Raw genomic sequence first — 15,571 nt, 5'->3', positions numbered from 1 at the left:
GTGGTGGCACCCATCCCACACTTCCTACAAGCTCAGCGTCTGAGGATGAGGTCGAGATTCTGGCGTCTGCTGAAGACCTGGATCTCGCCGGTACCTCGGATGCAATGGATGTCACTCGTGTGGGTACTGAATTGGTGGCAGTAAGTGACCCAGCAGCGTAATCTGCCTCCCCAGTCCCTTCACGCCTTTCTCAGCCATGGACAATATCATCCTCCAGTGGAACTGCAGCGGTTTCTCCCACCATCTTGCTGAGCTCCGATAACTTCTCAACCTTCACCCTTTCCTCGGCATTGCTCTTCAAGAAACTTGCTTTCCAGCAATGCGAAGCCCTGCCCTCCGTGGCTATTAGGGTTATTACAGGAACTGGGTGGCTTATGAAAGGGTATCTGCTGACGTCTGTGTCTATGTCCTTCACTCACTTCACAGCGAGTCTGTCCCTCCACAGACAACTTTAGAGGCTGGCGCTGTTTGTGTGTGGACGCCATAAGCTGTTACTGTCTGCAGTCTTTACCTTCCACCAGATGGTGATGTCCCGCAGCATGTCCTGGCTGCACTGATAGCCCAATTGCCGCCACCTTTCGTGTTACTGGGCGACTTCAACGCCCATAACCCTCTGTGGGGTGGGTCAGTGGCATCAGGTCGAGGCGCCACCGCTGATAATGTATTGACACAGCTCGACCTTTCCATTTTAAATGATGGTGCCTTCACACAGCCGGCCGGAGTGGCCGAGCGGTTCTAGGCGCTACAGTCTGGAACCAGGATACCACTATGGTCACATGTTCGAATCCTGCTTCAGACATGGTTGTGTGTGATGTCCTTAGGTTAGTTAGGTTTAAGTAGTTCTAAGTTCTAGGGCACTGATGACCACAGCAGTTAAATTCCATAGTGCTCATGGCCATTTGAACCATTTTTTTTTTTCGTCTTCACACATTTCAGTGTGGTGCATGGCACGTACTCAGCTATCGATCTTTCAATCTGCAGCCCTAGCCTCTTACCGTCTGTCCAATGGGGTGTCCATGACGACCTGTGTGGTAGCGACCACTTCCCAACCTTTCTGTCACTGCCACAGCGTCACTCTTCTGGGCGCCCTTGCAGATGGGCTATGAATAAGGCTGACAGGGACTTGTTCTCCTCCACTGCCGCTATTTTAGCCTCTTTCTAATGAAGCCATTGATGTGGTGGTTCACTCAGTCACCACTGGCATCGTTACTGCCGCAGAACCTGCTATTCCCCGTTCTTCTGGGTCCCCTCGGCGGAGGACTGTGCGTTGGTGGTCGCCTGCGAACGCCGAGGCGATTAAAGATCGCAGGCTGGCGCTCCAGCGTCACAAGCAGCATCCCTCATTAGAAAACCTCACCGCCTTTAAACAGCTCCTTGCACGGGCCCGCCACATCATTCGCCAACACAAGCTGGAGTGCTGGGAACGGTATGTCTCCACCATTGGCCTCCATATCTCTCCATTGCAGGTTTGGGCCAAGATTAGGCGCCTCTATGGCTATTGGACCCCTGTCAGCGTCCCTGCGCTGTCACTAAATGGAGCAGTTTGTACTGACTTCGACATAATCGCAAACGTCTTAGCAGACCATTTTGCTCTCAGTTCCACTTCTGTGAATTACCCACTGGTCTTCCACTCCATTAAAGAGCAGTTGGAACGTTGGAGCCTTTCATTTCACACCTGCCATCCGTACGGCCTTTGCCCGCCATCAGCACCTCATTGCTGTCTTTTTTGACATGCGTACGATACGACATGGTGCCATCACATCCTCTCTACACTTCAAGGTTGGGGTCTTCGGGGTCCACTGCCGATTTTCATACGAAATTTTCTATCGCATCGTACCTTCCACATGCAAGTCGCGGCCTCCCATAGTTCCCCCCAAGAGAACGGGGTACCACATGGATCTGTCTTAAGTGTCTGCCTGTTTTTAATTGCAATTAACAGGCTCGCTGCTGCGGTGGGAACGTCTGTCTCAGCTTCCTTGTATGATGACGACTTCTGCCTCTACTATAGCTGCATTGGCATTGCAGCTGCTGAACGTCAGCTGCAGGGTGCTATCCGCAAGGTGCAGTCTTGGGCTGTAGCGCATGGCTTCCAGTTTTCAGCTGCCAAGACCTGCCTTATGCATTTCTGTCAGTGACGCACAGTTCACCCTCAGCTTCGGCTTTATCTTGATAGCGAACTTCTTGCTGTGGTGGAGTCACATCGGTTTCTGGGTGTGGTTTATGATGCCTGTTTGACTTGGCTCCCACATATTCAGCAGCTTAAACAGATGTGTTGGCGGCATCTTAATGCTCTGCGATGCTTGAGCCACACCAGCTGGGGCGCCGACCAATCTACCCTCTTACGGCTCTACCAGGCGTTAATCCAGTCCCATCTGGATTCTGGGAGCCTGGCTTATGTTTCAGCATCCCCTTCTGCATTGCAGGTGCTCGACCCAATCCTTCACAGTGGGATCCGACTTGCCATTGGTGCTTTCCGGACCAGCCCTGTGAATAGCATACTTGTGGAGGCAGGTGTCCCTCCACTGCAGTTACGGCGCCAACGCTTACTGGCCACTTATCCTACACATGTTTGTAGCTTGCCCGGGCATCCTAATTATCGTCTCCTGTTCCCTCAGTCGGTCGTCCATCTCCCAGAACGTCGGCCCCAGTCGGGTTGTACGATCGCGGTCCGCATCAGAGAGTTTCTCTCCGGGTTTGGGGTTTTCCCTCTTCCACCTCCTTTCTGGGCCCCCCTGCATACACACCCGTGGTGTGTGCCCCGCCCTTGCTTTCGGTTTGAATTGGCACAGGGCCTGATGGACTCCATCCCTCCGGAGGCCTTCCACCGCCGCTTTCTTTCCATCTTTGCCACATATCAGGGCTCTGGCGTGGTTTACACTGATGGTTCGATGGTTGCTGGTTGTGTCAGTTAAGCTCTCACTCTAGGGGACCATTACAAACAACGCATATTGCTGGCTGGCTGCAGCGTTTTCACTACTGAGCTGGTCGCCATCTTTCGTGCCCAGAGTATATCCACTCCTGCTCAGGTGAGTCCTTCGTTATCTGTAGCGACTCCCTGAGCAGTTTACGAGCTATCGACCAGTGTTTCCCTCTTTCTCGTCTGGTGATGGCTGTCCAGGAGTCCCTCCATACTCTTGCCCCATGCGGTCGCTATGTGGTCTTTGTGTGGACCCCTGGTCATGTCGGCATCCCAGGCAATGAAGATTTTGACCACCTGGCCAAACTGGCCACAAGTGAACCAACTCTGGACATTGACCACCCGGAGACTGATTTGCGAGCAGTCTTACGCCACAAAGTTTTCGCTCTTTGGGACGCTGAATGGCGCGATCTGACCACACCCAATGAACTCCGTGCTATCAAGGAGACGACGACTGTGTGGCGGTCATACAAGCGAGCCACTCGCAGGGACTCAGTTGTCCCTTGGTCGGCTCCGAATTGGCCACACCCGGCTAACGCACAGATATTTACTGCGCCGTGAAGAGCCGCCTTTATGTCGCTGCGGGGTGTCTTTGACGGTGGTCCACATTTTGTTGGCCTGTCCCCTTTTAGCTGTGCTCAGGCAGACATTTGTGCTGCCTGATACGCTCCCTGCCCTTTTAACGGATGATACTGCCATGGCAGGCTTAGTTTTGCGATTTATCTGGGCAGGGAGTTTTTATCAATTAATCTGAGTGTTTGTCTTCTTTTGTGTTGAGTCTGGCCTTTGGCCTACGATTTTAGACTGAGTTTTTAGTGTGTTTCTCGGTGGTTGGCTTTTCCTTTTTTGTCTCTATGGTCGGCCAACCGCTGTCACACTCTGTGTGATTTTAATTCATTCTGTCTCGTCTCTGTCTAAGTCTTTCTTGTCCTGTGTCGTCTGCTGTCTTTTCCATTGTTCGTTTTTATTCTGTATGGGTGTTTGAAATTTAGGAAAAAGGGACCGATGACCGTCGCAGTCTGGTCCCTTCAATCCCACAAACCAACCAACCAACCTGCGTGTTGTTTTAAGCAGAAACTAGTTTTCCACGTACCTAAATACCTATGAGGTAACATATTCTAAACTGTGTAGTACACTGACATAATTCTGCAGGTACATTCAGTGGTATATATGGATTCTGCCTGCATATTGTGTTGCGAAAGGAGTCCCAAAGAAACTATAAGTCGAATCGTCATGTCTGAGGCTGACGTTTTACTGTATAAGGAACGAACATGTAATAAGCGATAAACGTTTTTCCTTTCATCATTTTGTGGGCCGTGTTGGTGAAGAAAGTTTCGTAATGGTCTGAGCAGTTCTTGCAACTACAACACCCACTCCATTCACCGCCTCCGCCTACCATCCTGCTATGAGGGTCTGAGCATTGTCAAAAACTGGCCGAAACCGGTTACCATTAAAATAAATCATTTTGCAGACGAGACTGTTTGCGTTTATTTTTAAAGCACTTTTATACCGGCCCTCTTCTCCATGGGAAACGTTCTGAAAACTGCGTTATGTGTGATGTTTGTTGGAAGACGCTGAGTGTTCTCTTCCTCAAATAGTGGATGAAAAAATTCCGGCTATTCGCGTGTTGCGAGTAATGCTGTCTCAAGACAAACGCACAGTTTATAACTGTAATACCTGTCTTACTGTGTGAAGCTTTTAACCGAAGATTATACCTATTAACGAGCAGATTATGACAGCATTTTAAATTTGTAAGTTCAGTCAATAATTATGCGAAATATTGAAAACAAATTTTTCTCCTGGAAGCCGTATGTAGGCAACTTGCAACTGTTACCGGATTCCGGTATAGTCGATTACTAATACACTCCTGGAAATGGAAAAAAGAACACATTGACACCGGTGTGTCAGACCCACCATACTTGCTCCGGACACTGCGAGAGGGCTGTACAAGCAATGATCACACGCACGGCACAGCGGACACACCAGGTACCCGCGGTGTTGGCCGTCGAATGGCGCTAGCTGCGCAGCATTTGTGCACCGCCGCCGTCAGTGTCAGCCAGTTTGTCGTGGCATACGGAGCTCCATCGCAGTCTTTAACACTGGTTGCATGCCGCGACAGCGTGGACGTGAACCGTATGTGCAGTTGACGGACTTTGAGCGAGGGCGTATAGTGGGCATGCGGGAGGCCGGGTGGACGTACCGCCGAATTGCTCAACACGTGGGGTGTGAGGTCTCCACAGTACATCGATGTTGTCGCCAGTGGTCGGCGGAAGGTGCACGTGCCCGTCGACCTGGGACCGGACCGCAGCGACGCACGGATGCACGCCAAGACTGTAGGATCCTATGCAGTGCCGTAGGGGACCGCACCGCCACTTCCCAGCAAATTAGGGACACTGTTGCTCCTGGGGTATCGGCGAGGACCATTCGCAACCGTCTCCATGAAGCTGGGCTACGGTCCCGCACACCGTTAGGCCGTCTTCCGCTCACGCCCCAACATCGTGCAGCCCGCCTCCAGTGATGTCGCGACAGGCGTGAATGGAGGGACGAATGGAGACGTGTCGTCTTCAGCGATGAGAGTCGCTTCTGCCTTGGTGCCAATGATGGTCGTATGCGTGTTTGGCGCCGTGCAGGTGAGCGCCACAATCAGGACTGCATACGACCGAGGCACACATGGCCAGCACCCGGCATCATGGTGTGGGGAGCGATCTCCTACACTGGCCGTACACCACTGGTGATCGTCGAGGGGACACTGAATAGTGCACGGTACATCCAAACCGTCATCGAACCCATCGTTCTACCATTCCTAGACCGGCAAGGGAACTTGCTGTTCCAACAGCACAATGCCCGTCCGCATGTATCCCGTGCCACCCAACGTGCTCTAGAAGGTGTAAGTCAACTACCCTGGCCAGCAAGATCTCCGGATCTGTCCCCCAGTTAGCATGTTTGGGACTGGATGAAGCGTCGTCTCACGCGGTCTGCACGTCCAGCACGAACGCTGGTCCAACTGAGGCGCCAGGTGGAAATGGCATGGCAAGCCGTTCCACAGGACTACATCCAGCATCTCTACGATCGTCTCCATGGGAGAATAGCAGCCTGCATTGCTGCGAAAGGTGGATATACACTGTACTAGTGCCGACATTGTGCATGCTCTGTTGCCTGTGTCTATGTGCCTGTGGTTCTGTCAGTGTGATCATGTGATGTATCTGACCCCAGGAATGTGTCAATGAAGTTTCCCCTTCCTGGGACAATGAATTCACGATGTTCTTATTTCAATTTCCAGGAGTGTATTAACCACGCTTTCGAAAGGGACATCAGAAACAAAAGAAAATGTAAAAAGGTGAAGAGGGAGACACAGAGTGGTTGTAGACGAGTGAATGGGTGGAAAAATGGGTCGAGATAATAGATCTGGAGGGTAAAGGAAATAAGAAAATACTGGATGAGATGACCAGAAACAGGAGAGGAGGAATGGTAGAGTCAAGAGAAGAATGATTACACAAGAAAATGGCAGAGCATGTGGCGATCACAGGGACTGAACTAACAGTAAACAGAGCCTGTCTGGAATGACCTGGATAAGTGCGTTGATACTTATAACCTTATGAAGACCCTTGCGGATTTTGAAACAGCTTTGAAAGCATAGTGATTGGTTTGGAGGTCACAGACAATTGTTTTATGTTCTGTACTGGAGCTTCTCTTCCACATCGACATGTGCAGTGACAGAGTGACACTCATTCTCTACATTTAAAACATACTGTCATTTGAACAAAGTCGTTTCTCTGGAATTGTGGTCAAAACTTGCTCTTCATCTCATCGTATCTGACACACATGTTTTGGGTTTCAATTTTATTTTCAATATGTTGAAACCAGTATTACGAATGTTCAACTGTGTTTCTTATCTGAGACAGAATCTACCACAGACGATAACTACTCCAAGTTGGTAAAAAGTACTACTATTATAATTAATACACAAAGGAATTACACTTTAGCTGCCAGTGGGCATTGATTTACATCATGGGGCAAGTTCAAAATTTATCCCAGACTTGGATCCCTGCTTACAAGGCAGATGTGTTGACCACTACGTCATCCAGACACAGTGGGCACTACAACTACACGAATTACCATAGCACACCTTCGACATGTCCGAAATAACAGACACAACATGTCCATTACATAATTAAACAATTTACTGGGCCGGTACGGTCGCAGGTTCGAATCCTGCCTCGGGCATAAATGTGTGTGATGTCCTTAGGTTAGTTAGGTTTAAGTAGTTCTAAGTTCTAGGGGACTGATGACCTCGGCAGTTAAGTCCCATAGTGCTCAGAGCCCACAGTTTACTGGCGATAGTTGACACTTCATTACGACTGTAGCTACGGAATTAATCTTAAACTCCTTTTGGTGCCCAATCGTATCGTTATCATAAGTATATTTACTAACTTTGCAATCGCTGAATTATTCGACTTTGTCTCTTCTGTCTGCCTGCAGGGAGAAATTTGGCATCTACCACGTGGACTTCGAAAGTCCCACCAGGACACGCACTCCCAAAGGGTCTGTGGAGATGTTCCAGAACATTACGGCGACGCGCGAAATCCCAGAGAGCTACTTCAACTCTACTACATCCAACGAAACGTCTGCTGCGATGGGGCTCGGAGTGCACCTCTGGGTAGCAGCGTTGATCGCTGTTGTCCAACTGATGTTTGGGGTTTTCATCTAAACGAAAATTCCGAGAACCGCCTCTCCGCGTGACTGAGTGTAACTACAATCAGTGGAACAGAATGCGATTTAAACTATTTTGTGTTATCATTACCCTTTGGGCAACATATTCTTACTCATCGTGTAACTTAACTTCTTGTCTGCTTCTCTCTACCTGAGTGATTCTACCTAAAACTGTATACCAGACCTTCTCAAAAATGATTACCAAACAATCTAGTACCTAACTCAAATACGTGTAATGTGCACAACTTACGATTTGCTCAACACTGTCTGCAAATTAAAGCTAACTGTTTCTATAAAAATGCAGTGCTACTCTAAATGTAAAATGAATGCTGAAATAAATGTGTAGCTGAACTTACAAAGAAGTTCCTGGCCTTTAAGCGTATTTTCACTTACCTTGTGTCTTGACGAACATTTTTTGCAGATTTCTCGAAAGCAGCGCTCAGCCTACAGCAGCAAAGTAAAATTAAAAAACCAAGACTGAAAACCAGAGAGTGCAATGTGCGTATGTACATAATAAACTGAATAAAGAGTACGAATTTTAATTGACAAAAAATGACTTCCGACAAAATTCAAATCAGTCTCGATATTCTAAAGTAACGCTTTAAAAATCAACTGAATGTTCACGATAGTATTTACATAACAGGAAATAATTTTAAGCAAGGGGAATCTAATCTTCCTATTAGAGCAACCCACGTACTGTAACAGTCCTACTAACTGAGCTTCGGTACTACAATCTCAAGAACCCAAAACAATGCTACGTGTTCGCGCGCTTACCTCACTCTCACAGCATTCCATAAAAACGCGCTATCTTCTTAGTTTCTGTCTCCATAATTACATCCAAAATATCCATACTAAATTCCATCTGTCTGATTTCTCACTTATAAAGAAAAAACTTAAAAAGCGTTTAACTTTGCTAGCACTCTCAGGCACAGACGGTGTAGCAACACAAAGATATTTGAGCAATAGTCAAAGATTACTTAGCTACATGGTTTTTGTTTGTGTGAGCTATGCACATCGGTATTTACGTAAGAAACAGAATTTTCAGAGTGACAAAATGATACGTATACTTTACAATCGTTATCAGCTTACAGGAAATTGGATCATCAACGCAGAATTTTGCTTGGTGCAAAAATTCTTTTCGCCCTTCCTTGACTATCATTCTAATTTTGTTTCTGCTCAATGGCGCATTGTTTTACTCTTCATTACATATTTTAATGACAGACAACATCTGTTGTTAAACAAAACTAAATGAAATACGTTGCACGATTAGACAAAGCTAGTTTCTTGTTTTTAAATTAATTAAATATACTATAAGAGGATGTTTCTGATGAATACTGATACAAATAGGAATGCATTTGCAATTCTTGGTGTAGGTTCCACACAATGTTAGCAGCGTGAAATGACACCTCCCACTGACAAGCTGATTCCTGGGTGGGGTAATTGTTACGTTGCAGACAAAGATCCAAACAAAAGTAAGAGGATCGTATGCTTGATGCTAGAGCGTGAATGACTTGGGGATTAGAGTGCGAAATATGAGTATCACATTAAGAGTGCGGAGGGAACAGATCCAATAGCGTGCAATTCGAAATCGTTATGACCTTATATCAATACCAGGTTCACTCTTATAACGCACCAATCCTGTTTCCCCATGCACTACACTTCATACACTATGCCGGTCAGTAATACTAAATAACACAAGGTATCAACTCCAGTTTGAGAATGAATATGGCACACTTCAGATATTACAAGCAAATTATACCAGCTTACATGTACTGTAGAATTATGATCATTATTGCAAATCGCGTACCATTTAATTGATGGTTCTAAGTACTAGTGTTAACTACAGTTGGACTACAATTATACCACTTGACCAACATCTGTAAAGTGACTGTACGTGCAGGCTTTTCAGATGCCAGGAAGATTAAGTCAACATGTATTCGAATTTCAGTGATTTTCTAAATCAAGTCTGTCTCGTGCAAGCTACTGAAACTCAAATTCAAGTATCACTAAGAATTTGTTTTTAAAAATTACAGCTTCGTAGTTCATGAAATTCAGCTTTGTAAACTAATAGGTACAATCATCGATAGGAAGATACTGTATCAGCCTACTGGTTTAGTCATTTGTATATCAGACCAAATTCTTGGTTATCATTTGTGAAAATTAATAATACTAATTTCTGACAGAGACACTGAGATATTTTGGTCATCAGCTGTTGTCGGCAAGACGAGTAACACATGGATCTCCAAACATCCAACACCTGCCGAATGGCGACATTTGTCGATGATTCTCATTCGTGGCGATAGTTTTCCATATATATATGCATATCTTATAAATTATAGAGTGCAGCAGTCCTTTTTTAGATTTTATTACGCAAATCCAGATTTCGGCTAGTAGTTAGTAGTAGTCCCTGTTGTTCGGGCATCAGTCACATTTCTTTCAATACTGACTGATTGTGACTGACGCCCGAACAGCAGGGACTACTACTAACTACTAGCCGAAATCTGGATTTGCGTAGTAAAATCTATATATATATATATATATATATATATATATATATATATATATATATATATATATATATATACATGGAGATATTTCATCTCATTGTAACAGAACAGACACGTGATAATTCTCATAGGTATTTTCCTTTTCAGTTCGACAATTACAAACGTTTATTTTTTGACATATAATCGAGCTCTCAGTACATACCCAAATGGACAACTCCGAACTCCGATAGATTTACTTGCAGGTAGCAGTAAAGAACCAAATACATATACTGAGCCCTCATTAGTAAATACCCAAATTCACAGCTCCAGTGGATTTACTTAAAAGTGGATTTGATTCGTGTAGGGGATAACTAGAATTTCAGCATACTTAAACAGGGAGATGCAACTGATAACAGTTTCCGAGAAAATCGTGTTTGAAGATTTTAGGCGTCCTTGTGTGTTTCATGTGGTCGCTAGCAATGAACGATCCCCCGACCGAGCGAGTAAGTAAGAGTGTAGTTTTATCATCGCGAAGTCTCTGGATCGAATCTCGCTTCCGGTGCCTTTTTATTTCATTCCCTGTAATTCTAATAACAGACATGCTTTGTACGTGACGAAACTGTGTGAAGATGGAGAATTGTTTCTGAATGTAAACCATGGTTGTTCAGCAAAAGACATATTGACAAAACCACGCACATCCAAAAACAGCTTTCCTTACTTGTGCTGTACGTCGCGATAATTATTAGTTTTCCTGTTTCTATGATTAGCACCAACCCGATTAGTGCAATCCTCCATGGACTACACATTAGCCTACATTTATCACAAATGTAGTTGCAATGATGTAAATAAAATGGTTATACAGGTTTGAATGAAAGTTCTTGTGTATGGTGTTTTTATATCCAATCTCCTTACGAAAAACTATTCCTACTTCCAAGACAAACGAAAATAATAAATGAATCATTAAGTAGTGATAAATTCCACAGCGACAGTAAATGTGTTGTTAGAATTACGTGGGAAGGATAGAAAAAGATGTACCGGCGGTGAGGTTAGACCAAGAGATTGTGACGATTAAGTGATTAGTATCTTGTATCATCGAGCAATCCCCGCCAGGCAACACATTGATTGTAAGTCGTCCTAAAATTTCTGCTGATGATGAAATGGAAAGATCTTATGTATTGTGTTTTGTAACATGATACTGCAAGAGATGTTTGCTCTGTTTCCCGTTCCATGGTTTGAGCATGAGGCGTGATAGGAGCAGAACGACCAGTCCTCCAGTCGTAATGCTGCCATCTCTGCTGGTCAACGTTGGCGTTAAAACGACGGTGGTTTGTCAAAGAAGACCTCCCGAAGCGAGTCGCTCGATCCTACGTTAATAACTGGAACAAATGGAATAAATAGTGTTAAGTTCTAATCAAATGAAATACTGATAGTTCATGATTTAGCTACGAACAAGTAAAATATGTGTATATGAGTTTTTAATGTTCAGTGCGTGCCAATGTTACTGAAGTGTTACGGTTATTGTAATAAAGTTGTTAAAAGAAGAAAGCAATGATTTTAAATATTTTTCGTGAATCACTTTAAGATTTATTGTGACTGAGCGACTTGAAAATCCTATTGCGTGTCAGCCAAATGAAGTTCACTATGAGGAAGTTTCACTTATTACGCAGCTCAAGCTTAAATCCTAGATAGTAGGATCTCTGGTTTGTTGAAATTACGAGTTTGTGATTTTGTGAACATTATTTTGAACGAAGGTGAGCTGCCCAAGATCTTTTCAAGGCTATCCGAACTTCATATCTCTACCGAAATCAAGAATATGAAGTACATGTTAAACGCAGTTTTCAAGTAACAGTGCTTATTCACAAGTCAGAGACAATCTTTGTCACAAACTCGAAGCTTAAGGTAGCGACGGTACCACTATCTTTGAATGTTGTAAGTTACGCTGCCAGTAATTTAATTTAAAATAAGTTTCTCAATAAGGTAAGAACTCTGATTAATAATATTATAATAATCAGGAGTTAAAGCAATTGCTATGACACAACCGCTGGTCTAAGGATAGCGTTTTAGTACCCAAAACCTCCTCGATCCCGGGTTCGAACGCCACCGCTTAAATATTGAATGAAAATCATCAGCTACGCGGCCAAAGACTTCCGGCATGATAAGTCATCCTCATTCCGCCAAAAGCCTCGTCAAAGAGGATGTAGGAGAGGACAGAGGTTCAGGGCACTCTCTTGCTCTTCGGGTGGGAAACTTCCTCCAAAGGCGGAAGAATCAGAAACGATCGACGGGATGAGGAAGCAGAAGGTGATGGAAACCACTCCATTAAAGACGCATAATGTATTCACACAGGATATGTGGCCCGTAATTTCAAAAAGTGTCATGATGATCTCTCCATTGGCAAAATATTCCGGAATAGTCTCTCATTAGGATCTCCGGGAAGGGACTGCCAAGGGGAAGGCGACCATCACAAAAAGATTGAATAACGTTCTACAACTCGGGGAGTGGAATGTCAGACGTTTCAGCGTTGTAGGGAAGCTAGAAAAGCTTAAAAGATAAATGTAAAGACTCAATCTAGATGTAGCGGGGGTCAGTGAAATATGGAAAAAAATGGGATAAGACAAGGCGTTCTGGTCAGATGAGTACGATAATATCAAAAGCTGCAGAAAATGGTATACGAGAACAGGACTCCTTATGAATAGAAGGGTAGAGAAGAGAGTGTGCTACTGCAACCAGTTCAATGACAGAGCTGTTCTTATCAGAATCGGCAGCAAATCGACACTGACAACGATAGCTCAGGTACACATAGCTGTGTCACAAGTCGAACATTATGAGGTAGAGAAAATATATGAGTATACTGAACGGGTAATTCAGTACGCAAAGGAAGATGAAAATCTAATAATGAAGGGGAACTGGAATGCGGTTGTAAGGGAAGTAGTAGAAGAAAAGGTTACGGAAGAATATAGACCTCATACTACGAATCGGAGGCAAGAAAGACTAATTGAGTTCTGCAATAAATTTCAGCTAGTAATATAGAAAACTTTGTTCGAGAATCGTAAGAGGCAGACGCAGACTCTGAAAACGCCAGGAGATATATGAAGATTCCAGTTAGATTTCTTCATGGTCACACAGAGATTTCGAAATCACCTACTGTATTGTAAGGTGTACCCAGGAGCATATATAGAGTCTGGTCCCACTTTTGTAGTGATGAAGAATAGGCTGAAGTTTAAAAGATTAGTCAGGAAGAATGAATACGCAAAGAAGTGGGATGCTTGAGTACTAAGGAATGAAGAGATGCACTTGAAGTTCTCTAAGGCTACAGATACTGCAATAAGGAATAGCTCAGTAGGCAGTTAAGCTGAAGAGGAATGGGCATCTCTAAAAAGGGCCATCACAGAAGTTGGAAAGAAAAACATAGGTACACAGAAGGTAAATATGAAGAAGCTACGGGTAACAGAAGATATACTTCAGTTGATCGACGGAAGAAGAAAGTACGAACATGTTCAAAGAAAGTCAGAAATATAGAAATACAAGTATGTGAGGAACGAAATGAATAGGAAGTGCAGGAAAGCTAAGACGAAATGACTGAAATCGAAAAAGAAAACATTGTTTGAAGAACTGATTCAGCATACGGGAAAGTCAAAACAATATTATGCGAAATTAAAAGCTAGGGTGGTAACATTGAGAGTACAATGGGAATTACACCGCTAAAGGCAGAAAAGAGAGCGGATAGGTGGAAAGAGTACATTAAAGGTCGCTATGGGGAGGAAGATCTATCTGATGTCATAGAAGGAGAAACAGTAGTCCACATAGAAGAGATAGAGGATCCATTGTTAGAATCGGGATTTAAAAGAGTTTTGGAAGACTTAAGATCAGATAAGACAAAATGGATAGATAAAATTCCATCGGAATTTGTAAAATCATTGGAGGAAGTGGCAATAAAACCAATATTCACGTTGTTGTGCTGAATGTATGAGTCTGCCGATATACCATTTATCTTTCGGAAAAATATCATCCAAACAATTCCGAAGACTGCAGTAGCTGACAAGTGTCTGAATCACCGCACAATCTGCTTAAAATTTTATGCCTGCAAGTTGCTGACACGATAATATACAGAAGAATGGAAAAGAAAATTTAGGATGTATTAGATGACGATCGATTTGGCTTTAAAAAAGACGCGGTTGTGCTGTTGAGGCAGACCATGGAAGCGAGGCTTAAGATAAATCAAGGTACCTTCGTAGGTTTTGTCGACCTGGAAAAAGCGGTCGACAATGCCAAATGGTGAAAGATGTTCGAAATTCTGAGGAAAGTATGGGTAAGCTATAGGTAGAGACGGGCAGTATACAGCATTTACAAGAGCCAAGAGCGAATAATAAGGGTGCATGACCTAGGAGAAAGTGCTTGTATTAGACGGGGTGTAAGACAGATTAGATTAGATTAGATTAGTTTTTCGTTCCATAGATTCGTGCTGAGGAGATTCTCGTGGATGTGGAACATGTCACTGTTAAAGAAGCAATGATGTAAATAAGAGAAAGGTTCAAGAATGGAATTAATATTCAAGGTGAAAGGATATCAATGGTAAGATTCGCTGATGACATTTCTGTCCTCAGTGAAAGTGGAGAAGAATTACAATCTGTTGAATAGAATGAACAGTCTAATGGGCGCAGACTACGGATTGAGAGTAAATCGAAGAAAGACGAAAGTAATGAGAAGTAGCAGAAATGAAAAAATGGTTCAAATGGCTCTGAGCACTATGGGACTCAACTGCTGTGGTCGTAAGTCCCCTAGAACTTAGAACTACTTAAACCTATCTAACCTAAGGACAGCACACAACACCCAGCCATCACGAGGCAGAGAAAATCCCTGACCCCGCCGGGAATCGAACCCGGGAACCCGGGCGTGGAAAGCGAGAACGCTACCGCACGACCACGAGATGCGGGCAGAAATGAGAATGGCGAGAAACTTAACACCAGGACTGATATTCGCAAAGTAGATGAAGTTAAGAAATTTTGCTACATAAGCAGCAAAATAACCAATGACGGACGAAACAGGAAGGACATGAAAAGCAGACTAGAACTGGCAAAAAGTATATTCTTGGCCAAGAGAAGTCTACTAGAAAAATAAATTACTGATACTGTACGTTTGGAGCCAGCATTTCATGATAATGAAACATGGACGGTGCGAAAAGTGGAACAGAAGAGAATCGAAGCCTCTGAAATGTGGAGATACAGAATAATCTTGAAAATTAGATATACTGATAATCTAAGGAATGTGGAGGTTCTGCGCAGAATTGGAGAGGAAAAGGACGTATGGAAATCACTGATAAGAAGAAAGGACAGGATGATAGGATATCTGTTAAGACATCAGGGAACAACTTCCTTGGTACTAGGGGGAGCTGCAGAGTGTAAAAACTGTAGGGGAAGACAGAGACTGGAATATATACAGCAAACAATTGAGGGTGTGG

At 44.1% G+C, this 15,571-nt stretch overlaps 1 protein-coding gene across 1 annotated transcript in view; it reads left to right on the top strand.

Moving 5' to 3' along the window:
• The window catches only part of LOC126094691 (myrosinase 1-like), a 145,033-nt gene extending 137,069 nt beyond the window's left edge, over positions 1-7,964 (top strand). The window contains exon 11 of the mRNA XM_049909216.1: positions 7,397-7,964. Coding sequence (XP_049765173.1) covers positions 7,397-7,625 — 229 coding nt within the window. The 3' untranslated portion in view covers positions 7,626-7,964. The remainder of the gene's footprint in view (positions 1-7,396) is intronic.
• Positions 7,965-15,571: the final 7,607 nt, after the last annotated feature.

The sequence above is a fragment of the Schistocerca cancellata genome, chromosome 8, assembly GCF_023864275.1.
Source record: "Schistocerca cancellata isolate TAMUIC-IGC-003103 chromosome 8, iqSchCanc2.1, whole genome shotgun sequence".
Lineage (NCBI taxonomy): Eukaryota > Metazoa > Arthropoda > Insecta > Orthoptera > Acrididae > Schistocerca > Schistocerca cancellata.
Note: the sequence above shows the minus strand (reverse complement) of the source record. Positions and strands in the feature narration are given on the sequence as shown.